General features: G+C 42.2%; 1 protein-coding gene across 10 annotated transcripts in view; it reads left to right on the top strand.

Moving 5' to 3' along the window:
- Celf1 (CUGBP Elav-like family member 1) overlaps positions 1-24,242 on the top strand; it is a 78,436-nt gene extending 54,194 nt beyond the window's left edge. For 6 of the 10 annotated variants that reach the window (XM_021154745.3, XM_021154712.3, XM_021154717.3 and 3 more), the window contains 13 exons: positions 4,026-4,213; positions 5,485-5,567; positions 5,939-5,987; positions 8,053-8,187; positions 8,637-8,716; positions 9,554-9,715; positions 11,759-11,834; positions 13,127-13,255; positions 14,154-14,267; positions 15,352-15,537; positions 17,432-17,575; positions 17,973-18,137; positions 21,317-24,242. In XM_021154745.3, coding sequence (XP_021010404.1) covers positions 4,026-4,213; positions 5,485-5,567; positions 5,939-5,987; positions 8,053-8,187; positions 8,637-8,716; positions 9,554-9,715; positions 11,759-11,834; positions 13,127-13,255; positions 14,154-14,267; positions 15,352-15,537; positions 17,432-17,575; positions 17,973-18,100 — 1,474 coding nt within the window. In that variant the 3' untranslated portion in view covers positions 18,101-18,137; positions 21,317-24,242. Of the gene's footprint in view, positions 1-4,025; positions 4,214-5,484; positions 5,568-5,938; positions 5,988-8,052; positions 8,188-8,636; positions 8,717-9,553; positions 9,716-11,758; positions 11,835-13,126; positions 13,256-14,153; positions 14,268-15,351; positions 15,538-17,431; positions 17,576-17,972; positions 18,138-18,225 lie in introns of all 10 variants that reach the window. The other 4 variants (XM_021154700.2, XM_085834697.1, XM_085834696.1 and 1 more) reach the window with 4 other exon arrangements.
- Positions 24,243-27,081: the final 2,839 nt, after the last annotated feature.

Below are 27,081 nucleotides of genomic sequence, written 5' to 3'. Positions count from 1 at the left end.
GTTTTAGTTAAGTTGTAATTTGTGTATATTATCCATGTTTTTGCTTCACACTGAAGAGGGCATATAATCAAGTTAGAGATGGTGTGCACATATGGGAGGAAAGGACAAGCCTGTGTAGTTGCAGCTTCTATTGTAATATAAATGAATAAACCTCTTTCTCTGTAGAAAGAGCTGTCAGCTTATTGTTCTAACATACCCTGAGAATCACTGGGGTTTGGTTAATCTTTATCAAAACATAATGAAAGGTCGGTGCTACTAAAACTGATGAAGTTGTTAGGGTCATACTGTAAGAAGTGACACCACTGTTTCACTACTTAATGTTGCCTTTTCAAAGAGTTCTCTTTATTTTTATGTGCATTGGTGCTCTGCATGTCTGTGAAAGGGTGCTAGATCTTCTGGAACTGGAGTTACAGACAGCTGTGAGCTGCCATGGGAGTCCTGGAAGAACAGCCAGTGCTGGTAACCACTGAGCCATCTCTACAGCCCCTGATGTCCTCTTTTTTGGAGGGAGGAAATCTTTTTTGGTGGAAATCATGAAAGCCTGGTTTCTATTAGGACAGTAAGGTTAAAATGCTGAAGACCCGTTATATTTTTACAGTGGCCTGCCATATTTCTTCCTCCCACTCCTCCTTGCCCTTTGTTTTCAGACAGTGTCTCTGTATAACCTCAGTTTTCCTTGAACTCAAGATTTTGCCACAGCCTCCCTGGCGCTGGAACACAGGTGCATGCCACCATCCTCCACCACCCATGGTTATAAGTTAATAGTGTAAAGGAAACCAGTAAGGCAGTATATTCCAAGATGGGTTTTTCAACATATGTGTGGTATATAGGTACTAATGTACAGATATGTGGAGACCAGAGGTGGCTTTTCTATCGCTCTCCACTTCATATTTGTTCAATTAATTTATTGAGACAAGGTCTTGCTATATAGCCCTGACTATCAACTTGCTTTGTATTCCATGATGACCTCTGTCTCTGAAGTACTGGAATTAAAGGTTGCACTTCCATGCCTGGTTGCTGCTATTATTATCATCATCATCATCATCATTTTGAGACAGGGTCTCTCACTGTACCTATAACTTGTCAATTAGGCTAGACTGGACTGCCAGGCTTTTTCTGTAGATGCTGAATACCCAAACTCTGTCCCTGTGTGTGCACTTTAACATTGAGCTACCTCCCCATTTGCTTCCAAAATAACTTTTTAATAGCTTGATCCTGTGGCAACTGTGTAATCATAGGAAGTGGTAGCTGTCCTTTGTTGTTGTTTTGAAACATGTTCTCATATAGCCACAACTGGCTTCAACTTGTCTGTGTAGCCAAAACTCTTCCTGAACATCCTGCCTTCACTTCCCAAGTGTCAGGATTATGAGTGAGCTCTACTACACCTGGGTATAATAGCTGTGCTCAAAGTTGAGAGTCCTCTCTGTATATAACACTCATTTTGGTGAGATTAATTGCTTAAATAAGAGGATTTTGAGGGCTAGTGATAGGGCTCAGTGGTTAAGAGCACTGGCTGCTCTTCCAGAGGACATGAAGTTCAATTTTCAATACCCACATGTAGCCATAACTGTCTGTAATTTCAGTTTTAGGGGCTCTGATGTCCTTTTCTAGCCCCTGCTGGCACCAGGCACACATGTGGTACACATACAGACACACAGACAGACACATATGGTACATGCAGACACCACACACTCACATACATTTAAAAAATGTTTTTTTAAAAAAGGAAAGAATTTCTTGGAACCATTAGCAAGAAATTCACACAGCTATGAACCAAGCCCACTCACTATACCAGGTGTAGCTAAAGGAATGAGCAGGGAGACTATGGATACAGCTCAGTGATAGAATGCTTGCCTACAAACCTGAGTTCATCCCAATACTACTTTACACAGGAAATAAAAAGGGATAAGATTAGCTGGGTGTGCTACTGCACACCTTTAATGCCAGCAGAGGCAGGTGGATATCTGTGAGTTTGTGACCAGCCTGTCTCAAAATACAAAAAGAAAAGGGTAAACAAGATTAAAATCATTACTACCTTTGAAGAGTTACCCGTTCTTGGGAAAGTTATTTAGAGCCACATGATGACAGAAGATTTTGGCTGTGTAATAGAGATGGAAATTTAGTACTGTTTATAACCTAGAATGACACTGACTAATTAAAACGGAGAATTATAGAGAACCATAAGTCATGGGCAACTGTTAGCTGCATGTCATTTTGATTTTTTTGTTGTTGTTTTTAATGATAGGATCTTTGTATTTAGCCCAAATTGGTTTTGAACTTGAGGCAATCCTGCTGCATCTCAAATGCTATAATTACAAGCATACACACCACACCTGATAACTAATTAATGCTAGATTCAACAAAAGTGATATTAGAAATACCATCTATGGGTGTTCACTTACAAAGAATGTATAAATTGAGGCATAGAGGTTAAATGGGTTTCATAGATTAAACATTCCTTGCCAGTTTTTGAGAATTTAAATAGTTAAGTTGAGATGTTAAATTTTTGTGGGTTTTTTTTTTTTTTTCCCCAATACAGGGTTTGTCTTTATATCCCTGGCTGGCCTGGAACTCAGAAATCTGCCTGCCTCTGCCTCCCTAGTGCTGGGATTAAAGGCGTGCGCCACCACCGCCCAGCATTAAAAATTTTAAATGTAAGATCTTGAAATAGTGGATAAGACTTAGAAATTGGTGGTATCTTCTGAAGAAACATTTATGATGCAAGATTGCCCTTAAGTTCTTGACAGTTTGCAGAGTGGGAATACATTTATTCACGTAGGAGTGTTTGGTGTCAGGACTGGAAGAAGATGTGGAATTTGAAATGGCTGTAGTTGCTGGGAAATCCAGTGCAAGGTCTCAGAAAAAGCAAGTACTTGTTACATAATTCAGAAAACACCTAGGATGACAGCAACTTCCATTACAGTCAGTTTGGCAGTTTAGTAAGAGATAGAACCAACTTACAAGCATGATATGCTTACCTTTCCAAGTGATCATTCTGATGAATTTTTTTATAATTATTTTCTTTAGATTTATTTTTATTTTTAGATTTATTTATTTTATGTATGTGAGTACACTGTAGCTGTCTTCAGACACACAAGAAGAGGGCACTGAATCCCATTACATATGGTTGTGAGCCACCATGTGGTCACTGGGAGTTGAACTCAGGACCTCTTGGAAGAGCAGTCAGTGCTCTTAACCACTGAGCCATCTCTCCAGTGAATTCATCCTCTGGTGAATTCTTAATTTGAATTTTGAAAATTAATACATCTCTTCTAACATCTACTTAACAGAGACTGTCTGATTTATATATGTTAAAAAGTCCTGAATCTTACCTGTAATTATTAATCCTTTGTTACTATTACATACATTTAAAAGTCCTTATTGGGCTGATGAGATGGCTTGGTAGATAAAATACTTGCCCACAAGTCTGGCAACAAGAATTCAATTTCCAGAACCCACATAAAGGAGAAGGGGTAGAGCTGATGCCACAGAGTGTCTTCCAACCTCAGCTACTGGAAACACAGACAAATAACAAATACAACCTTAAGAGGTTTGTTTTATTTGTTGTATCCAGATAGTATTGAAATTTGATGTAGAGCCAGGCGTGATGGTTACATCTTTAATATCAGCACTTGTAAGGCACAGGCAATTGGATCTCTGAGTTTGAGGCCAGCCTGATATACAGAGTGAGTTCTAGGACATCCAGGGGTACACAGAATCCCTGCCTTGAAAAACCAAAACAAAAGTAACAACAAACTGATCAATCTTTGGGAACTTTATAGTTTCTGAGAACTTTCGTATTAGAAAAGACGTGATGTCAATTTCTTTAAAACTTAGTATGTCTTAATCACAGTGCTGAATTTAGTTTGGAATCTAGTAGAATGAACAAAATTCAGGTAAGTTAAGTGGAAGTAGTGAATGAAGTAGATTTTCTCCTATGTTTCAAAAAGTTGTTGAAAATCTTTAGAGGAAAAAAAAACCCTCTGGTATGCAATATAAATAACTTCTCACTTTATCTCATGCAGCTCAAAGAAAATGAACGGCACCCTGGACCACCCAGACCAACCAGATCTTGATGCTATCAAGATGTTTGTGGGCCAGGTTCCAAGGACCTGGTCTGAGAAAGACTTGAGGGAGCTTTTTGAGCAGTATGGTGCTGTCTATGAAATCAACATCCTAAGGGATAGGAGCCAAAACCCTCCTCAGAGCAAAGGTGAGCTTTATTATTATTAATTATTATTATTATTTTAATATATGGAGGTCAGAGAACAAGTTGAGATGCTAGGTTATTTCCATTATGTGGATCCCAGGAACGGAACTCAAGGTTAGACTTGACCAGAGCCCCTTTACTACCAGCAAATACTTTTACCCATTGAATAGGCTTGCTCAAGGCCAGGGTTTTGTTTTTTTTAACAGAGTATAGATGAATGGGTTTTAATTTTTTTGTGTTTGTTTTGTCTGAGACAGGGTGTCTGTAGCTCTGGTGGTCCTAGAACTTGCTGTGTTGACCAGATTGGCTTCCAACCCAAGATATCCCCGGGCCTTTGTCTCTGAACTGTTTGGATTAAAGGGTCTCTTCTCACAGTGGCTCGTAGCAGATTATAAATCCAGTCCGAAGGGATCCAATGCCCTCTTTTGGCCTCCTCAGGACCAGGCATATATGGTACACAAACAAAACACCCATACACATAAAATAAAATAATAAAATAAAATTTTTTAAATTGGTTGTGATAGAGGGAGTAGTTTATTCTGAGCAAGCAGAGAGAAAATGAATTCCAGAAAACCAGGCTACGAGAGTAGTAACTGTGTCTAGCTTGGTGGCTAGGTCCTCTTTCTCAGCATCTTAACCTAGTTTGTGGTAGGACAGGTTAAATGGAATGGCACATGACCTTTGTGAAGGGAGCCTCGTAGCCAGGCATGACTGTGTATACTGTAATCAAAACTCTTAGTAGGTGGAGGCAGGAGTTCAAGGACATCCTTGATAACGTATGATATTCAAAGCCAGCCTATGCTATATGAGATCTTGTCGGGGGGGGGGGGGGGGGAAGCATTTTCCCAGAGAAGTTACAGAAGCATCAAAAGAAGTTTTCTGCTGACTACAAGGAAGCTAGAAATAAAACCTAGAGCTATAATGGACTGGAACAAAGAAAGGTGCTTAAAAAATCATTCCCTTTGTCAGGTGGTCATAGCACATACCTTTAATCCCAGAACTGGAAGGCAGAGACAGGTGGATCTCTGAGTTGGAAGTCAGCCTGGGGTACAAAAATTTCAGGACAGCAAGGGCTACACAAAGAAACCCTGTCAGTACAGCACCCCTACAGCTCCCCCCCAAAAGGTAACACCCTTCATCCCAACCTTTTCTTCCCTCAGTTTTAATAAGCTCATTCATTTTTTGAACTTCAGCAGTAGTGTAGGGATAGAAATATTCTAAGAATTCTGTTTTCAAGGCACTAATTTGGTTTTTGCAAAATTTTGTTTATTCAGGGTGCTGTTTTGTTACATTTTACACCCGTAAAGCTGCATTAGAAGCTCAGAATGCTCTCCATAACATGAAGGTCCTCCCTGGGGTAAGAGCTTTCATAAGTTAATGTGGTGTCTATTTTTGTGCATGGGGTGTGCTTGTGCATGTTGGACACATACTAAAAAGCATTTTGGAGGAAAGGTCTTTGCTGTGGAAATTACTGTGAAAAGGAGAATATAAAGGGAACATTTCAAAGAAGATAAACCAAAAGTAGTTCTCGCTGCCAAGAGTTTTCTGTATTTTAACTTTATGACTCACATTCTGTCTATTCTTGTATTTTGTTGCGTTAAGATCATCAGGCAGACACGAGTCCAGAGCAAATTCTAAAGGCTGTTGTTTTGGTATACTCTTTAAAGTCTATATTTTTGAAAGCCATTAATGGGGTTGGAGAATAATACGAGGGGATTTTCTTTTTAGATGCATCACCCTATACAGATGAAGCCTGCTGACAGTGAAAAGAACAATGGTAAGCTTCCTTTCTCTTCTCTTCTCTTCTCTCCTCTTCTCTTCTCTTCTCCTCTTCTCTTCTCTTCTCTTCTCTTCTCTTCTCTTCTCTTCTCTTCTCTTCTCTTCTCTTCTCTTCTCTTCTCTTCTCTTCTCCCCTCCCCTCCCCTCCCCCCCCTCCCCTCCCCTCCCCCCCCTCCCCTCCCCTCCCCTCCCCTCCCCTCCCCCCCCTCCCCTCCCCTCCCCTCCCCTCCCCCCCCTCCCCTCCCCTCCCCTCCCCTCCTCTTCTCTTTTCTGTTTAAGTTTTTTTTTTTTTTAAAGACTTATTTATTGATTATATGTAAGTACACTGTAGCTGTCTTCAGACACTCCAGAAGAGGGAGTCAGATCTCGTTACGGATGGTTGTGAGCCACCATGTGGTTGCTGGGATTTGAACTCCGGACCTTCGGAAGAGCAGTCGGGTGCTCTTACCCACTGAGCCATCTCACCAGCCCTCTGTTTAAGTTTTACTAAGCTAGAAAAATAGAGTTAATAATAGAGAAAATATTATACATACACATAGACAGACAGACATATTTGCCAGATGTGGGGGAGTATACAGTGTGGATCTAGGCATTTAGAGTTTGAGACCCCTTGAGTCATGAGACCCAGAAAACATAGAATGTCCTTGAAAAGTATAATCCTTATAGACAAGGTTAAGGAGTAAAGTGGAGCAGCTGGGAAGAAGACCTGTTAGTGCTTTAGGAGAGAGCTTTCTGAGCTCAGTAGCGACAAGTCCATGGTCAGTGCAGGTGCCATGATCCTGCAGTTCAGCCACAAGCTATGACCCAGGTACTTTTGGAGCCAGAGATGGGATTCAGACTTGTAATATCATCCATAGAAGCGGAACATAATGGTAGTGGTCAAAAAGCTAGAAATAATCTTTGTTTCACTACCACAACTGAACTCTTTGAGAAAATACAAGTCTAATGAGTTCATGAGCTAATAACAGGAAGTTCATCAGGAAGCTCAGAGGGCAGTTTCTCTCAGAACCACTTGGGAAAAAAAAACAGGCAGACTTTTCCGGGGCTGTCCTACTGGCAGCTACGCTTGGTGCCGTTCTTCTTGAATGAAATTGTGGGAATTGTACAAGTTCCACAGTAGACTCCACCTGAAATTGGATGGTAGCTGGCTCATAAAAGTTCATTTAAACAAAATAAACAATGTTGTAAAAAGCTCAGAGGCTAAAACATTAATTTTAAATTCTCAAGAGTTCCAGTTAGAAACACAAAGAATGACTCGGGAGTCAGGCAGGAGGATCTCTGTGAGTCTGAGGCAATCCTAGAAAATTCCAGGACATGGCAAGTTCTGAGACAGCCATAGCTATGTAGAGATACCTGATCGAGGTGGGTTCAGTTGGGGGATAGGTGGGGGACAAAAGACCAAATGTTATTTACAGTGTAAGGACATTTTTTTTTAAATAAATAAAATTTAAAATATTGGAAAAGGCTGGGCGGTGGTGTCGCACGCCTTTAATCCCAGCATTTGGGAGGCAGAGGCAGGCGGATTTCTGAATTCGAGGCTAGCCTGGTCTACAGAGTGAGTTCCAGGACAGCCAGGGCTACACAGAGAAACCCTGTCTGGAAAAACAAAAAGAAACAACAACAACAAAAAAATATTGGAAAAGAGAAATTCTCACTGAAGTGTCTTCTGTTTGTTGATCATATCAAGTGTGAAAGCCTTTTCATGGTACTTCTAGAACAAACATATTAAGGGCAAGGCAAAATACTAAGAACTTTATATTTAATATCTACAGGCTTAGCCTATCAATCACACACTAATGGGTGAATTTAACTTGAACAAGAGCCCAAATTCTCCATATCCTATGGAAATGCTTCCAAATATGCATAATTTTAAATTACCGTTTTTATATCATATAATTGGCTGTTGCAATTTTATACCATTGAAATAAAATGATGGGAAGAAGAAATGTGTGTTAGAATCTGTGAAGTGGATGGTATGAGACATGGCCAGGCTCAAACCCAAGAGATTTGGTTCTTAACTCTTCGCCTTTTAGTGATAAGCCTTTTGTGTTTTACTCTTTTAGCTGTGGAAGACAGGAAGCTCTTTATTGGTATGATTTCCAAGAAGTGTACTGAAAATGACATCCGAGTCATGTTTTCTTCGTTTGGACAGATTGAAGAGTGCCGGATATTGCGGGGACCTGATGGCTTGAGCAGAGGTGGTACATTTTTAGAGCTTTTAAAACAGATACTTGTCTTAAATTTCAGTCTCTTATTTAACTGGACTAGTGTAAGTCAGATCCCTAGTCACCATAGATGAAGAGCTTGGGCCTGCTACCTCGATCTTGTCAATATTTCTAGTTGATCTCCCCCCACTCCCATATTGTTTAAGGAGTTCTGTCCTCAGTTTCTCTTGATGTCCAAAATGGAATTGTTCTCTCCATATTTACTTATCAGAATGAACTGAGATTCTTTGCTTCTTCCTCAAAACTTTCTATTCGTTGTCCCTTGGTAGCTTTTAGTACCCTATCATGAGATACAAGTGTATCTACTGAACAAGTTTGTGAACCCCTGAAAAGTAAGATCATATTTGTATTGCTAAGATGGTTCAGTCAGTGTCTGTCAGATAAGCCTCTAAATGAAGGAACGTTGATTCTTTTCCTGCCAGGTTGTGCATTTGTGACTTTTACTACAAGAACCATGGCACAGACAGCTATCAAAGCAATGCACCAAGCACAAACCATGGAGGTAAGGAGCAGAGAGGTGGAAGAGGAGAAACACCCCTTGCCTGACAGTGCAGAGATAGCTGTCTGTTAAAGTCTAGGAGCGTGTACAACACCAGATCACCCTGGAACTTAAAATGTCTACCTTAGGATGTAAAATACTATTTCTAAAACCATAGGGCTAAGTGGTTCAGAGCACCTGATGCTCTTGGAAAGGAATTGTGTTTGATTCTTAGCATCCACATGGCAGCTCACAACCATCTGTAGCTACATTTCTAGAGGATCCAATACCCTCTTCTGGCCTCTGTGGGTATTGGATGCATGTGGTACACATACATCCAAGTGGAAAAACAAGGTAAAATAAGGTAAAAATAAGGTAAATAAGTCTTTTAAAAGTTACCTTATTGGAGCTAGAGATGATGATGAATGCTTACAGGTCCAGCAGTTCATGCTAAGACAGGAGAATCATTGAACCTAGTAGTTCAGAGTCAATCTGAGCAACATAGTAAAATCGTCCCACTTTAAAAATGAACAGAAAATGATTACTAGAAATAAATTGCCTTTGCCATTGTTGTCTGTCAGAAGAGTCACTTGTGAAAAATAGAATGCAGCCGTCATATCTTCACAAAGGAGTATTTCTTCCTTGACTCAGGAAGAAGTGGTGTAAATTGTAGGTGTCTGTCTGCAGCATGCAGCAGCAGTCAGAGAACAGTGTATAGAGGTTTGTTTCCCCTTCATACACTCTGTGGGTTTCAGAGATCACACTCAGGCCATCAAGTTTGGCAGCAGTCATTTTTACTTACTGAGCCATCTTTCTGGCTCCAAAAGAAGGAATTTGACCCTTTGGTTTTGGTGTTTATAGGGTTGCTCATCCCCAATGGTGGTAAAGTTTGCCGACACCCAGAAGGACAAAGAACAGAAGAGAATGGCTCAGCAGCTCCAGCAGCAGATGCAGCAGATCAGCGCAGCGTCTGTGTGGGGAAACCTGGCTGGTCTGAACACACTTGGACCCCAGTACTTAGCAGTGAGTTCTGTGGTTTGCTTTCTGCAGACTTTGCAAGCTCCCAGCTGTTTCTTCTTCTGCTGTCTCTAGCTAACAAGCAGTGTCATTTGCAACGTTGGACATGTAGAGATAGTATATAAAAATGTAGGCATTGTCATTAAGTCGTGTTAGTCTATTTTATGGTTCCATATTGAAACTTTTGTTACAATTAAAGTAAAATGTTGATTTTAATTTAAAGAATTACCAGTATCTCATTTCCCTGCCTCTAAGAGAATTCCTTAAGAAAATCTTCACTATTCAGCATCATTTTCCATGTCTCTTTATACAAGATGTTGAGATCACCATCAAAATCTTTATTAAGTCCCCTAAAAACATGACAGATGTATCTTTCAGCAGACTGAAAGATTCTGAGATTAAAATTAGGATACTATTAAATGAGAGAGGTACATATTTGCATTTCCCAAATTGTGAATAAGTTTCCTTTAGTTGATTTCTCTGTTAATGACTTTGAGTCATACAGTCTAAAAGAAGGTCTAGATCTATAATCTATTATTGATGTTATGTTATAATTTATCATAATATTATAGGGGATTATTAGATTTTTGAGTCACAAAAGAAAGGGCATCTTTGTCCATAGTTGCACATGACTATAGTTCTAGTGCCTGGGAGATCAAGGCAGAAAGATCATGAGTTCTAGGTCAGCCTGTGATCCACAGTGAGTTCTTGGCCAGACTGCTCTTTACAGATAAAGAGGTTTCCTCTGAAGCTATAAATGGCAAAACCATTGAGTCTGTATGGGTAGTCTGGAAATGCTCATATAGGGATAACGAATGCAGTCATTTATTCTTTATTCTTTTAAATACTGCTTATGTATGGAAACAAGAAAGGTAATTATTTGTTAACACATACCAAGTTTTAATTAATTTGATGCTTACTGGTTTCCATTTCTAAAATGTTAGAACTATCAGTTTATTCTAACTAGAATGCCTTTAAAATGAGATTTTTAAAAAGGGTAAAGGGTTGTTATATATATTTCAATAGATTAAATTAGTTTTACTGCTAGGAACATTGAGAAATATTATGGTTTTCTGCCAGAATAATGCTTTGAAAATGATCTCTAGCCATGTGTGATGGTGCATGCCTTTAATCCCAGCACTCAGGGGACAGAAACAGGCAGATCTCTGTGAGTTTGAAGATACCTTGATCTACATAGTGAATTTCAGGATAGCCAGAGCTACAGTAAGAGAGACCTTCTCTCAACTACACACACACACAGGAGCATGCAACCAGAATTACTATAGTACAGTAGTACTGTACTATAGTACACACACACCTAAAATACTACAATATGATCCAATGTGATCATTTAAAATAGTTAAGTGGAAGGCTGGATGTATTGGTGTATACCTTTAATCCTAGCACTGGGGAGGAAGAGAGGCAGGTGGGTCTCTGAATTCAAGGCCAGTCTGGTCTACATGTTGAGTTTGGAGCCAACCAGGGCTACATTAGTTAGACCCTGTCTCAAAATAATAATAATAATAATAATAATAATAATAATAATAATAATAATAATAATGCCAACCAGGGCTACATTAATTAGACCCTGTCTCAAAATAATAATAATAATAATAATAATAATCATTAGTTAGACCCTGTCTCAAAATAATAATAACAACAACAACTGGTTGATGGTTGTAACCTAAAGAATGTGATGTGTTGGCCTCACTAGGAGAGCATGGGAGAGAGAAAGAAACTAGGAATGGCATGAACCAAGGTGTGCTGTGCTGGGGTCCAGATTGTATCTCTGTGCTAGTTCTGTCCTTTACTATGCTGTACTCTGCTGCACCAAGACTTGAGCTTGTCTCACTATCCAGAGAATGGTCTTTTGAGCCAGGGCACTAGCTATGCAGTCAGACTTGCATGTCTGTTGGCTTGGGGTTGTGTGTTTGACTTTGTTCTCTCTGGGGGCTTCTGCACTCTTGCTTTGCTGTGCTGTAGAGTTATCCCAGATGCAGAACCAGCCCTCACTCTCACTCTTGTTCTGTTTTTTGGTGTAATGTCTAGCTTTATTTGCAGCTCCTACAGCAGACTGCCTCCTCTGGGAACCTCAACACCCTGAGCAGCCTCCACCCAATGGGAGGTAAGTGCTTCCCTGCTGCAGAGGAGCACCAGTGCACAGGTCAGCAGACAGCTTCCTCAGTCTGAGAGATGGGTACCATTTGTGTCAAAATGTTACTGCTCGGGACATAAGTCTCAGGACTCAGCTTTCTTGATTCTATCATGTGACCCTGTTGTTGGTCAATGCCATGTAGCTCTTTAGTTGTGTGGTGTCTTTTATTTTAAGTTACTGTTGGGGAAGGAAAATGGCAAAGAAAACTTAGGGACCACTCAGGCTTAGGCCATTCAGATGCAGAAAAAAACTATATAGTAAAGTTAGTTTCTATGACTTACCCAGAGCTACTAGAACCAGGGAGTTTGTGTGTTTCTGAATTCATGCTGCTGTTGCTGTTAAGGTTTATGGAAAATATAAGTAACAGATACATGGTTTATAGCAAAATGAAGCTCTGAAGTCAGTCAGGAGCCAGGGGCTATCAAGTAAGTCTGAAGAGGCAGAATGTGAGGAGCTCTACAGTAGCCTGTGCCTGTACCCTGCCCAGTGGGGTGTAGTTAGGCATTGCATTGAGAAAGGGGGCATGTTTGGTGAGCTGCATTTTACATTTTGGTGTTTTGATAGTAATTGGTTTTGCCTTACTTTCTCTCTTGATAGCCTGTCCTCTAGTAAAATGCTTTACAAAATGTACAACATAATTCAAATTTGTTCTTACTCTGTGTTTTCTAGGTTTTACTTAAAATTCTTTCCCTCACATTTTTTCTGTCTTTTTCTGATAATTAATTTACTGTTACCATGGCAGTGTTTATTCTTCATTCCTTCTCCTAATACTGTTCTTTCCTGTTATTCCCATGGAGCCTTCTAGATCTCCTCCCTGCTTCTTTCCCTCCAAGAAGGCCTTACTTTACTGTAGCTTGTAGCTGTTCCCTTGGGCTCCTTCCCCTTGGTAGATCACAGGTATTCTCATTCAGTTTTGCCCACCTCTGTATTAGTGCTCATTTGGAGTTCTGTTATATTGAACTAGCAAGCTGTTCTCTAAGGAAGTGGCTTTAAATTTCTTCCTCCCTGCCGGGGATAGATCCCAAGGCCTCATGCATCATTAGCATGAGCTATACCACTGAATTAGAGCCCTAGTATTTTAAAGTTTCATACTAAATGATAGCTGAATCTTTTAGAGCCTTGTGGTATAGCATGGAAATATAGAAACTAAGTGTGTTCTTATATAGTTAGTTCCTCTTTGTCTGGGACCAGTTTCCAGTCATTGCTGGAATATATGATGAGCATCTAATCTGTTGGCTGATGCATTTTTTTGGATATTGCAGGGTTAAATGCAATGCAGCTACAGAATTTGGCTGCACTAGCTGCTGCAGCTAGTGCAGCTCAGAACACACCAAGTGGTACCAATGCTCTCACTACATCCAGCAGTCCCCTCAGCGTACTCACCAGTTCAGGTAAGGGATGATAGGGAACATTGTGTACCTTGGACACATCCTCTCTTTGAAGGCAGAGTCAAGGGCAGGGGCAGTCCATCTTGGAAAGAAATTAACACATACCAGGTAGGTTGTATTATGAACAACAGATTCAGAGGTCATGGTCAAGCTGTTTTCTGTCTCTCTTGTTTTTTGAGACAGGTCTCTATTTATGTGAGTCCTGGCTGTCTTGGACTTGCTGTTTGGAACAGGCTGGCCTTGACCTCAAAAAAGATCCGTCTTCTGCCTCCTGAATGCTGGGGTTAAAGATTTTGTTGATCATGCCCTTTTTAGATTTGTTTTTGTTTTTCATTAAATTTTTAAAAATTATTAATTGAGACAAGAGAGATGGTTCAGTGATTAATAGCATGTACTAGTCTTTCAGCAGATCTGGGCTTGGTTCCCAGTACCCACGGGAGGTAACTCACAGCTAGCTATAACTCCAGAGAATTCGACTTCCTTTTCTAACCTTTATGTCCACATATACATACCTTTACATAGGTGCACATACACACAGTTTAAATGATTTTGTGTGTGTGTGTGCGCGCGCGCATACCATGTAACAGTCAGAGGACTACTTGCAGTAGTTAATTCTTCTCACCTCGTGGTCCCAGGAATGGAGCTCAGGCCCATAGGGTTAGTAACCAAGCATCACTACCCACTGAACCACCCTCAGTTGTCATTTTTTTATTATTTGAAATCTCATCATTTTTAGTTTGTTGTAACCATCATTTGTCTCTGACTTAGAAGGACAATTATCAGAATTCAGTGATTGCAAAATCGCTTTTGTAAATAGAAAAGCCGATGGGATCATTCTTGTGCTTTGGTTCCTGTTGGCAAGAGAAGGCAAGTGATGATTTAACTCCTGAATTTCTAATAGCAGGGTCTTCACCGAGCTCCAGCAGCAGTAATTCTGTCAACCCCATAGCCTCACTTGGAGCCCTGCAAACATTGGCCGGAGCAACAGCTGGCCTCAACGTTGGCTCATTGGCAGGTAATGGGCAAGCCCTGGTTGTCATCAGACGACTTTTATAAGCTAGCCCAGTATAGATGTAGCAGTAGAATAATTGCCTTGCTTGCCCAAGAAAAATTAGAATAATCATGGGATTGTGTCAGATCTGAGGTAAATCCAGACTTTGCTGCTTAGCTAGCTGTAACCTTGGACCATCGTTCTAATACTCATTTTCTCAGCTGCAAAGCAGAAATAAAAGAATACTTTGAAGGGTACTTGGTTAAATGAGGCCAGGTGGTGGTGACACAGGCCTTTAATTCCAGTCCCTAGGTGGGAGAGGGAGGTAGACCTCTGAGTTTAAGACTGCCATGGAGAAACCGTGTCTTGAAAAACCAAAACAAGCAAACACAATCCCCCTGCCCTCAGAATGAAGTGTGAAGCCAGCAACTGGAGAGATGGTTCTTCTGTTGAGGCCTCCTCCTACTTTCCCAGAGGTCCTGGGTTTGATTCCCAGCACGCACATGCTGGTTCACAGCTCTCTGTAACTTCACTCCTAGGGTCGTGGACGCCCTCTTTTGGCCTCCATGGGTGCGGCATGAATGTTATACACAGATGTACATACAGGCAAAATACCCACACAAAATTTTAAAATACAAAAACAACTTTTACAAAGATAATGTTAAATGAGGACATAGAGCCCAGTGGTAGTAATCTTAGCACTGGGAAGATGGAGGCTGGCAGATTTCCCAAAACTAGCCTGGTCTACAGTGAGTTCCAGACAGCCAAGGCTACACAGAGAAACAAAACAAAAAACCAGAGTGGGTGGAGGGTGTAAGTAGTAAAGATGGAAAATGGACCTAGCCATTGGTGAGTGGTATCAGGCCCACCATGTGCTAGAAACAGGAATGAAGAGGGTAGTGATGTGATGTGGGGGTTTGTTAGATTCACGTAGCATTAAGGTCTGAAATAGGACTAGTCAGATGGATAGTCTAACTCAATGGGTAGTTCAAGGGGAAGTAAAAAGTCACATTTGGTGGGGAGAGGTCCATTTTTTAGTAACTTCAGTGTATTTGTCTTTAGTATCAGATGAATCTTTCTAGTTTATTAATCTTGCTCTTCCTCCAAGGGATGGCTGCTTTGAATGGTGGTCTGGGCAGCAGTGGCCTTTCCAATGGCACTGGGAGTACCATGGAAGCCCTCACCCAGGCGTATTCTGGTATCCAGCAATATGCTGCTGCAGCCCTCCCCACTCTGTACAACCAGAATTTATTGACACAGCAGAGTATTGGTGCTGCTGGAAGCCAGAAGGAAGGTAAGTGCACCAGAATTAGAAGTTGAGGTCTGGGGCAAGGGAATTAGGTAGACTAACCTTTTCCCAACTGAGAAAGACTGAAGTACGGTGCTTTCTGCCATTTTGTAGGGAGAAGAGTGTTTGGGTGAATCAGAACCATATAGATCCTCTAAGGATGAAGCTTATTTTTTAAATTAAGAAACAAATAGGCATTGGAATTGATCTGGTCATTTGATAAGGATCTTCTTTTGTTAGGGAGTTTTTGGTCATGAATCTACCAGAGGATTGTCTAAATATTCCTCTTAGGTATATTATTTGACATTTTTCTCTTTGACTAATGATGTATGTCCTAAATGAGATACTGAGATGGGATGGGATGAAGTGAGATAGCTGCTAGGTTTGATAGAGTGAGAAGTACATGGATAGAAGTGGAGTTAATATCTTTTGATAAAAATGGAATTACTATTAGGAAAGACTTCATTGACAGTTCCTGCTGGCACCTTAGTGTTTAGGTTTGACTAACTGGGTTTTTATAGCCACGATTTGATAAGGTGTCACACTACTGTAAGAAAAACAAGTAGCCTTTTTGGCTTTAGTGTGTGAACCAGTATTAAATAGAGGCCCGGAGGGTGTGAGGAAGCAAACCGAGTGTGTGTATGGTGAAGAGTAATAGGGTGCAGAAATGGCAGGTGCATGGACCTGGACGCCAGAATGGGCCATGTGTTTGACAACAACTAGGAGACATAAGTGGCTGGAGAATGGCTGGATTTATCATCTTAGTCACTCTTCATTAGAAAATCACATTGTAAGTAAAGACTATATTTTCCTATGAGTTCATTGTTAATCATGAGCACTTTTGTGTGTGTGTAGGGTTTTTTGTGGTTTTTCAAGACAGGGTTTCTCTGTAACAGCCCTGACTATCCTGGACTTGAATTGTAGACCAGGCTGACCTCGAACTCACCCCTTCAGAGTACTGGAATTAAAGGTGTGCACCGCCATGCCCAGTTTCACGGGCACTTTTTAAAAATGTCTTTTTTTTTTTAAACTTAGATGTAGTTTGAGTATGGTTAAATCAGAACTTGCCTATTTTTCATTAGAAGCTCCCTTGCAGCCCATTGTCATTCGCTACTCCATCCCTGCCTCAGTACTCCTGCCTCGGGCACTCCCAGTCTATTTGTCATCCTTTAGTGCCGGGGGCAGAGTTTTGAAAACTTATTTTTTATTGTTGTTTACTTGCTTTTGTTTGGAAGGCAGGTCTCACTATGTAGCCCAGGCAGGCTTGAATTGAAGTCCTCCTCTCTTAGACTCCTGAAGAATAGAATTACAGACTGAAGCTTGTTTTGACTATGTAGCCCATTCCTCCTCCTTTTTCTTGTTCTCTTGTGGCCTCCATTTGGTTTTACTACGTATGTACTTGCAGATCTGCCTTCTTTCCAATCCCTGTATACTCTCTCTGGCAAGGTATGGGCCTTTAACATCCTTCCATGAGCCAGGCATAGAACGGCCCACAATTTTAACACCAGCATTTGGAATGCAGAGGCCACTGGGTCTCTGTGAGTTTGAGCCTGGTCTACATAGTGAGTTCCAGGACATCCAGAGCTTATAATGGGACACCACACACACACACACTTTAATTCTTTAATTTCAGCACTTGGGAGGCAGAGGCAGGTACTTGTTTCGGGGGGAAAAAAATTCCTTCCATGAGATGATACATGGCTATGATACATGGCTACATGCAAGGGAAGAAATCTACTTTTAGAATTACTGCCATCTAGATAATCTGTTTAATTCTCCCTCAGAGAATAAATGTAGTAAGATTTTGTTAGTGTTAGTATAGAGGGGAATGAGAAACCATTGGCCCTTGGTGATGAGCATACTTAACACTGATACTCTTCCAATCAATGGATATTTGAAGGTCCAGAAGGAGCCAACCTGTTCATCTATCACCTGCCCCAGGAGTTTGGAGACCAGGACTTACTGCAGATGTTTATGCCCTTTGGGAATGTCGTGTCAGCCAAGGTTTTCATAGACAAGCAGACAAACCTGAGCAAGTGCTTTGGTATGTTGACCTCTCTTCTGGTGTAAGAATGGGATTAAGTATTTTGCCACTGAGAGAGAAAGAAAGTGGCTGCTGACAAATTGAGAAAAATCTGAGTTTGAGTTTGACCTTAGCGCAGATCATATGACCTCTTTCTGAGCTTTAGTTTTATCTGTAGTAGAGGTAGTGATTTCTGCTCACAGTATTGGTCCAGAGGAACTAGTGTATAGAAATGGCTTTGCAAGGGGAGAAAGAATACTGGTAAATGTCAGGCAGTACCGTTGAGAACCTGATTGTGGTTTCATGTGGTTGTCATTGCCAGAATTGTTGTGCATGCTGAGAACAAATGAGATACGTACAAGGACTGAACTCCTTGCTTTGTTAGATTCCTCACCTAGGTTTCTGCTTGAACATACAGGTTTTGTAAGTTATGACAATCCTGTCTCAGCTCAAGCTGCCATCCAGTCCATGAACGGCTTTCAAATTGGAATGAAGAGGCTTAAAGTGCAGCTCAAACGTTCGAAGAATGATAGTAAGCCCTACTGAGTGCTCCCCTCTCAGACTGGAGTGAGAAGATCTTCTGGTAAGTGGGGGAGGAGCACCCTTAATCATTCGAAGCCCTAAGGCTGTGTGTTAACAGCCCTGGACCCTGATCCCTGCCACTCTCGCAGGCACAGCTTGCCCTGAAGACTCAGCTACTGCCTTCTGTGGGAGTGTCGCTTCGTACAGAGGACAAGTTTGTGCTTTGGTTTCCAGTGTTTTACTTTGGAGTTTAGGTGCCATATCCTGAGGGGTTTTGTTTTGTTTTGTTTGTTTTGTTTGTTTTTCCCTTTATTTAAAGTTTGCTGTGTTTGTAACCAGTTTGTTGAGAAGGACCAACACCAGTCCACCTTGAGGAAGAGGGAAATGGGTTTAAAAGATCATTAGAACATGCCCCAAACCATGGAAAGAGAGGGCTGAGCAGAACAGAAAGTTGATCCCTGAAGTCTCTCTCCCTGTGTGGAAAGAATGAGAACTAAGTCTAATGAGGTACGGGGTGGGTAAGTGGGTGAGGTGTCTTAGCTTCTAGACCCCTTAGAACTGGCTGCTTTCTGTGGAAATGCTGAATTTATGCCACCTATTTTTCTAATTTTTGTCCTGGATTTCTGCCCTTCTTTCCTAAAAGGGGGTAAGCAAGTCTCATGAAATAATGCACTTTTCAGTTAGCCTGAAATATGCAAATAGTAGGGAGATAGATACCCATGACTAGGCAGCCCAGCCCACATTCGTGTTATATTAATTGCCCTGCCTGGTTGGTGGCTCTTTAGGGGAAGCAGCCAGAGAGGTCATGTTCATTAATTTTAACATGAAGTTAGACTATACCCATTTCCAGTAGTTTCTTTTGTAGAAAGTATATGGAAGTTCATAACACCAAGGAATGTTGCCTCCTTCTCTGGCCACAGTTTTCTCATGAGGGCAGACATAAGAAGCTCTTAACAGCATCTCTAGCCAACAAGGGTGCAGTTCATGGGCAGAGCTGTCAAGAAGCCATCTGACTAAGGGAGGAGAGACCTGCTTCTTGGTGTGCCTGAATTAAGGTCGCTTCAAGCCACTTTGCTATATTTGAGCAGAGCGTAGTATTCAAGAAGGTTCAGAAGTGCATTTCTGCCTCCTTAATGAAGGTACCCCAAAAGCTGTGTTCCCATAAGGTCTGGCAGGCCTCTCCTCTAGCCACTCTAGCCCCATTTTCTGTCCTTGAAGACAGAAGAACGTATAGGACGTTTACAGGCTCCATATGGATTTAGTGTTCATTTACCTCAGTATTAACCCATGTTCATTTTGTCATCATGCTTACAGTAAGCTCCCTGCTGCCTTTCACGGGTCTTAACTCCAGCCTTTGCCAGTGTCCCACACAGCCTCTGGGCTCTCCTGCTCTAAGAGAAGCTGTGGGAATATGCATCTGAGCAGAGGTAGCCCTATAAGTATATGATTAATAGTCACAGCCAGGGCCTGGGTTCCTGGGTCATTGGAAGCTTAAACCTCATAAGTTAAAAGTCTTGACCCCTAGCAGCAGAGATTAGAAGGGGCTGACCTGCTTTAAGTCAGATGGGGATACTCTCCTTGTCATGCTGTCCCTGTGGATAACAAACGGGGATTGACCATCTTGCTGTTGTACAGGAAGTTGTTAGTGGTGTGTTATCCCATTGATGCTGGGACAGCTATTCTCTTATAGTGATAAGTTGAGTCTGTTGTCCTCTTAAACATGAAACATACACTTCTTAAGCTGAACCACGTAAACTTGAATTCTGTGCACTGGGAGAAAAGTGTCCTGTGTTTCAAGATAAAACTGTTCTAAAGGCTTCCAGGGTATTGATGGAATTTTTTAAAATAATGCAAAAAAAATAAAAAATAAAAAACTTTAAAAGGAAAAAAAAGAAAAAAATGCTAGGTTGGGCAGGCACTGCTCTGAATCCCAACCGGCCGGAACCAAGAATGTTGTTTCTATTTTTATAGAAGTTTTATACAGCTCCGGGGTGGAGAATATTTATTACCTAAATTATATCTCTGGAAAAGGCCAGGATTTTGTAGAATCCAGAATGTGATTGTTGTACACACAGGGTGCTGTGTATGATTGAAACTACTGACTTTCTGTGACCGTTTGCAGCCCAGGTAACCTGTCCAAGGGGAAGGCTAACATTAATGCTGTGAATTGGCAGAGGCGAGAGCTGTGCTCCACAGGGAGCTGCCAGTGCTGTGCTCCCTAACCTTCTGTTCTGTCTTCCTCCTCGGCCAGAACATCACGTTCTCCCTTCTCCTCTGGTTCCCTCTAGCTCTCCCATTTCATTGTCCACAGATTTGTCCTGTGCTCCAGGACCAAATGAAACTTTCCTAATGATATTAGAAGCAAAGGAGTGACCCCACCTTTGGAACAGACCCCAAACTTCATACCTACTTGTGATTTCTAAAAGGAGCACTTGCCCCAGCAGAGCCATGGTCAGCCATGGCTGGCTCAGTTAGCCAGCTAGCCAGCTGGGGAAACCATGTACTTCCATTATCCCGTTTGCCCAAGTGCATAAGCACAGCACTAGCACTGTCCTCGAGCACAGTTCCCTCCCCAGGCCAAAGATGGTTTTGTTGAAGAAGCTGCTCCCCTCTAAGTCTTGATGTGAAAGGGCTCAGCTTAGAGTGGAGACTGAAATGAAGTCTTAAGCAGTCCATTTCTGTTGTGTGGAGGTTTCACTCACAGTGTTTTCTGCTGTAGTTTTGTTTCGTGGATTATATCATGCCATTGATTTGCCTTCAGTGCAGCCCAACCACTATCTCCTGGGTTCCACAAGAGTGGCCAGGACGTATGTGGAACCTTAGGGCTTGGATTTCTGGGAACAAGGGTGGGCCATCCTAGGATTGAGCAAGAAACTCTGGCCCTCTATCTGCCCTAAGTAGTCTCCCTCCCACTCTAGTTAGCATCTTTTGTTGCTGAGACCCTGCTTGCCCAGAGACTGTCTTCATGTGTTAGGTGCTTTGCAGGAAATCCAAGCCTTAGGTTCCCTTCTGTCTTTGGCAGTTGGATGTTCTCTTGGTGTCCTTCATGTCCTTTTGAACTTTCCCCTGTGTCCATTGTTAGCATGTGCAAAAGTTCTTGTCATTTCCCACCCCTGCCCTTCCCCGTCTCCTCATTTCAGGGCTGCATACAGTGAGTGTCCTGTTCTCTCTCTCTGTTTGGATGTATTGCTCTGTGTAACTCAGTGGATCTCCCTCTTTCTGGTTTGTTTTTTTTTCTAGATTCCTGCCGTTTGTTCATCGTTGTGCCTAAAGCATGTCGATGTGGCGTCAAGTACATCGTCCAAATCCCTGTCTCTTCAGCTTCTCTGATGCTTGAACTCTCACCTTTGACCTTGTGTTGACCTTTGATGCTGATGTGTATTTTATTATGTTTGTTTCTTTCTTTGTTTTTTCTTTTTTCTTTCTTTTTTTTTCCCTTTTGTGCTGCCAAATTGGTTTTGCTAGAACGACTGCTGAAGGGAAAATATTTAAACTTGCATTTGAATATAAAAAAAAAATCTATTTTTCTAGAACTTCATAAGATAACCACTTGATTTTGTGATTCCAATTCTTTGTAACTGTCTCAGAGCAGCCCTACTAGCACATGCCGTGTGGTGTTTGTATCCTTGTGAACACACAGCCAGTCCGCTTCCAGGCTTTGTTCCTCTGTGTGCTTAGTTTTAAAGACAACTTTGAAATAAACAATGAAATAAAAGATGTCACTAAAATCTTTGAGGCTCCTGAACACATTTTGCTGACATAGTTTTGGGGCTTGAGGAGACCGCATGTTGTTATTAATTTTTGTTTTTCTGAGTTCTCAACTGCAGAAAAATGTCTGAAATACACCCTGCCCCCATTCCCTTTTCACTGGATGCTGAGGTTTGGGCCCCAGCTAGCCTTTTTTCTTTTCCTTTTGTGGTTCTTCCTGAAGCAGCCCTGCAGGGAAGCCCTAGGGTCCCTCTTCCCCTCCCCTCGGCTCAGCCAGCTCACACCGTGCTTCTTCCTACAGTCTCCACAGCAAAATGTGATGCTTTCAACTTTTTTGGGTTTTGTATTGTTTTTGCCTTTTGTTTTGTTTTGAATTTTTCCTTTCCTACTAAGATTATGCCCAGAAAAAACAAGTTGTGCATGTTTCCTGCTGTTTCTTCACACCTTCGTATGTATCACCTTCACCTCTCTGTTTTCTATAGTTTGTGCAAAAACTGACTGATTTAAAGGGGTTTCAAAGAAGATGTTTTAAATTGTTGTGGGGTTGATTTTTTTTTTTTCTCAAGATTGTATTGTTTTATTTTGAAGTGGCAACTTTCTCCTCTATTGCCCTTAGAGTGTTTGCCTGTGCACTTAGACTGTCACTCTTTGTGGTGGCCTCCAGGTCTCTGGGGGATCCAGGAGGCTGGGTCTGCTCTGCTCAGGGAGTACAGGGGGCCAGAGGCAGAAGCAGAACCAAAGGTGGCTGTGGGTAGGCAGGATGCTTAGGGCATCAAGGCTAGATCACGGAGGGAGGGAGGGCAGGCGGGCAGTGCTTCTGATTACCCAGAGGAGGCCATTTGTGTACTGAGTGGCAATATACCTGCCTGCCTGCGCTTTCCCTAGGTGACAAGCACAATAAATACTACAGTCTTCACACTGTTTACAGCTCTGGGCACCAACCACCCCGCACTGGCTCTTCACTATGGCTCTGCTCTTACTTAGCTAATAGAGTTGGGGAAAGGGCAAGAAACTGTTTTTAAATTGGGTGAAGAGCCAGATAGCTACTGTCCCCGGGTGCCAGGCCAGCCAGTTCTTTGGTTTCCTAAGGGAAACTTACCCTCTTCTCTTGTAGCACCATCCAGCCTCAGGGTCTTGGGGACTTGGAAGAATGTGAATAGAGGAGGAGAGGCTAGAGGAAATGAGTAGACAGGGATGGATCTGTGAAGAGCAGAGGCTGCAGGGAGGATTTTTGACAGATCCCACTGAGACTTAAGCACTGGTGGGAGGGAAAGTGGAAGCAAGATTGTCCAGGAAAGGGTGGCAAGGTGCAGCAAGGGATGGGGGTGGGGAGGTGGCATCATCCACTCCCTGGTGTTGAAGGAACTCCAGCACAATTTCTGCTGTGGGACCCCTACAGGTTGCCCATTATATTATGCTTGAGGCCGCCTTACTAGGAAGAAATGGCAGCCAAGTGGGGGACATAAGTAGGCTGCTTAATGTCCTGGAAGGGGTGGTAGGATGGAAAGAGGCCAGCGCCTAGCATGAGAGAACCTGCTGTGTGCCCACAGTCTGACTGCACAGAGCGCCTCTGTCGGCAGGAGGTGCTGAGGTCCTCTTCCTGTGTACTGAGAAGCTGGGCTTGCCAATATAGTTTGCTTTCGATTCCAAGAGGAGCTCTGGGAAAACCTGTGGATAAAACCAAATGCCAAATGTTGGACATTGTTTCCTTTTCCTTTTCTCTCTGATTGTTTTAATTGTTCCGTAGTGGTTTTAATGGATTTGAGACCCTGGAGCGGCAGCTGCCTTTCTGATTTCCAGCTGCTTTTTGTGAATAATTTAAAAAGAAAAAAAAAAGAAACTTTACATTTTGGAGACAAACCTGTGTGAGTTTTTTATTGGTACAAACGTTGTATTTAACACTAGGGGTTTTGTACAGTTTTTTGCCTTTTCTACTAGAAAACAATGTAAAGTGATTTCACAATGTGAAGAGAAAAAAATTGCCACTATGACCAAACGCACAGTCTGTTCTGCAGCAACAACGGGATTCAATCAACTCAAAGTCGTGATTCAGCCGTAGAAATGCTTTTCTTGACCTTGTTTGAGCTTTCCTTTTTCCTGTTTGATTTATAAAAGATGTCTTTTGTGTGTGAACTTGTGTTGTACTCTGTAGAAAATTATGGATTTTGCTTTAATGGTTTTAAAAAAAAAAAAAAAAAAGGCAAGAAGAGCCCGTGTAGCTTTTCTTACCTAATCACAGTTTGTGTAGTGGATTAAAAAAGAAAAAGTTGTTAAAAGTTTGGAGCAAGGGAGTATGTGTTTAAAAGGACTCTCCTTCCTTTTTGTGTGTTTTTCCTTTTGTCCCAATGGGGAACCTAAATCTGTTTTAATTGCACAGACACACAGACAAAAAGTCATTTTGTATCTGCCAAGTGTGGTACCTTCCTTTGTTTATTTGCTATTAAACTGTTTGAGAAGAGCTGTTTGTCTTCTGCCTTGTCAATTGGGGGGGGGAAGGGGGGGCGCCTCCATGCTGACAGACCTGATGATAATTCAGCTGAAGTCACACAAAGCTCCCGAAGGAAAAGACAGTTTCTCTCTGGAATGCTACTTGTGTGACATGTCTGCATTCTACAAGGTCACCATAATATGGAAACACCTTGAAACACTTTAGTAGCTTTAATTTGTCCTCCCTCTTCCATTACTGCTGATGGCCTGTGTGAATCCTAGATCATGGCCTTCTCTCCAAGCCTTTAGTCTTCAGCCCCAAAAGTAGTTAGACCTTTAAGGTGCCTTAAGTTAATTCTTCAGATATTCTAGGTCATTCTCTAATGGAGCCTCCTGCCTAGGGCTGCCTTTGAACTTCTGGGAGCTTGCAGTTCAGCTACTGGATCTGAAGAGGCAGAGACTCTGGCCGAGCCACAGCCCTGTCTTTGTCCAGTCCTTCACTACAGCTGTCACCCTCCATGGAGACTCCTGGTAGCTGGGTAGTCCAGTCTTCACAGAACGGAAGCCAGCCTCTCTGGATGCTAGAGCTGACTTGAGGGTGGTGCCCCTCTATTTGGGGTGGACCTGGTGGGTAGTGTAACTCAGGTATTTCCTGGACACTGTCCATTTGATATTCACATGAGGAATATAGAGATCTTGTCAACCACACTTGCCTTTAATTACTATTTTTTAGGTCTCCATTTCTGTTCTTACCCCCTGCCCCCCTCAAAATAGAATCCTGTCATGTAATCCCAGCTGACCTCACAGTCTCAGGAGCCTTTCTGCCTCAGCCTCCCTGATGCTGAAATGATATCATGCACTTCTATGCCTGCCTGGTTTTAAGTGTGTTTAAAATCAGAAGTCTGGGGCAGGGGATGTAGCTCAATGGTAGAATGCTTACTTGGGGTCTGTGAGGCCCTGGGTTTGATCCTCAACACTGCAGAAATAGAAGCAGAACTTTATAGGAATCTGCAGATATTAACCCTAGCTAATGTCCATTGGAATATTTGCTGCAGTAAATTGATGTGGGAAACGTGAGGCTCAGTCTACATTCTGTCCTTACATCATTCCTAGGCAGGACTGCTTGCCCGCCTCCCCAGCTACATACTGACAAGTCAGTTGAACAGCAGCTGTGTTGCTGCTAGAATATGGGGGCACTCAGAATTAGATTGAACCGTCCAGATCCCAGGCCCTTGTCTCTTAACCACCAGAGACAAATGTCTCAAAAGCAGACACTAGTGTGTTCGTTACCCAGCTTTTCATAGGCAGTTGCAGTGACCCCAGGCTTCAGTGAGGAGAGACTCAGTGGGGCCTTATAGCTTTCATACCGTCCACCTAATGCCCACAGGTGACTGCTGATCACTACTGCTCCTGCAGAAGTGCCACCACCTGTGGGAGCCAAGGCTCCTCTGTGGCATTTCTCTATAATTCCGCTATCCAGTCTTGTTTAATGTTTATTTTTGAGACAGTCTCTCTTACTACATAGCCCTAGCTGGCATAGGACTCACGTAGATCAAGTTGACTTCCAACTTGCAGTGCCGAGGTTTAAGGTGTGAGCCACCTCATCTGCCCTTAATGTTTTTATTTATGTATATTCATATAAAATGTGCTGTCTTAACTGTTCTTCTACAAATACTGGCATTTACGTACAGTCAGTGTTTGTGCCATTGCACTTAAATGACTTTTTTTTTTTTTTCTGGTTTTTTTTTTTTTTTTTTTTTTTTTTTTCGAGACAGGGTTTCTCTGTGTAGCTCTGGCTGTCCTGGAACTCACTCTGTAGACCAGGCTGACCTCAAACTCAGAAATCTGCCTGCCTCTGCCTCCCCAGTGTTGGGATTAAAGGCGTGCACCACCACGCCTGGCTTAAATGACTTTTTGATTTTGGTTTTTTGAGACATGCTTGTCTGAGAAAAATAAATGTGCTAATAATGTAAAATGTCTATTGAGCATCTTCCATGGGTTCTGTATTTCATACTTTGAAGAAATGGTATGGTCAGAGCCTTCTGTGGACTCTTCCCAGAAGTTAGTTATGTTAATGGTTTCCTGTTGACAATGCCTTCTTTCTCCCCCTCCTCCCCTCTCTGTTTTTTTGTTCATTTTTTGAGATAAGAGGCTAACCTCAAACTAGCTTGATCTTCCTGCCTCAGCTTCCTAAATCCTGGGATTATGGGCATGAGTCTGGCTCACATTTGATTCTCTTTGACTCAAATGCATGGCAGTGTATGCTTTAATCCTAGCACTGAGAGGCAAGTGGATCAGTGATTTAGAGGCCAGCCTGCTCTACATTGTGGACTCCTGTCCAGCCAAGGTTACATAATGAGACCCTGACTAAATAAATAAATAAATGAAAATGAAAATTTAAAAACAGGCTAGAAAGCTGGTTGGTTCTGTGGGTTAAGAGTGTGGATTGTTGGCAGGCGGTGGTGGCGCACGCCTTTAATCCCAGCACTTGGGAGGCAGAGGCAGGCGGATTTCTGAGTTTGGGGACAGCCAGGGCTACACAGAGAAACCCTGTCTCGGAAAAACAAACAAACAAAAAAAAAGTGTGGATTGTTCTTGCAGAGGACCCCTGACTTTGGCTCCCAGCACCCAAATGGGGCTGCTCACACCTTGTAACTCCAACTGCTGGAGCTCTTCTGGTCTCTGGGCATCTGCACTAAGTGTACTTACTAGCCACATGCAGTGACACAGACATAATTAAATCTTTTCCATAAGCAGGGTAGGGGACTAGAGAGGTGGCTCAGCGGTTAAGAGCACTGGCTGCTCTTCCAAAGGTCCTGGGTTCAATTCCCAGGACCATATGGTGGCTCACAACCATCTATAACAGGATC

This window comes from Mus caroli, unplaced genomic scaffold, assembly GCF_978045245.1.
Source record: "Mus caroli unplaced genomic scaffold, Mus_caroli_1 scaffold_2, whole genome shotgun sequence".
Classification (NCBI taxonomy): domain Eukaryota; kingdom Metazoa; phylum Chordata; class Mammalia; order Rodentia; family Muridae; genus Mus; species Mus caroli.
The sequence above is the reverse complement of the archived record's forward strand: the minus strand, read 5'-3'. Positions and strand labels throughout refer to the sequence as shown.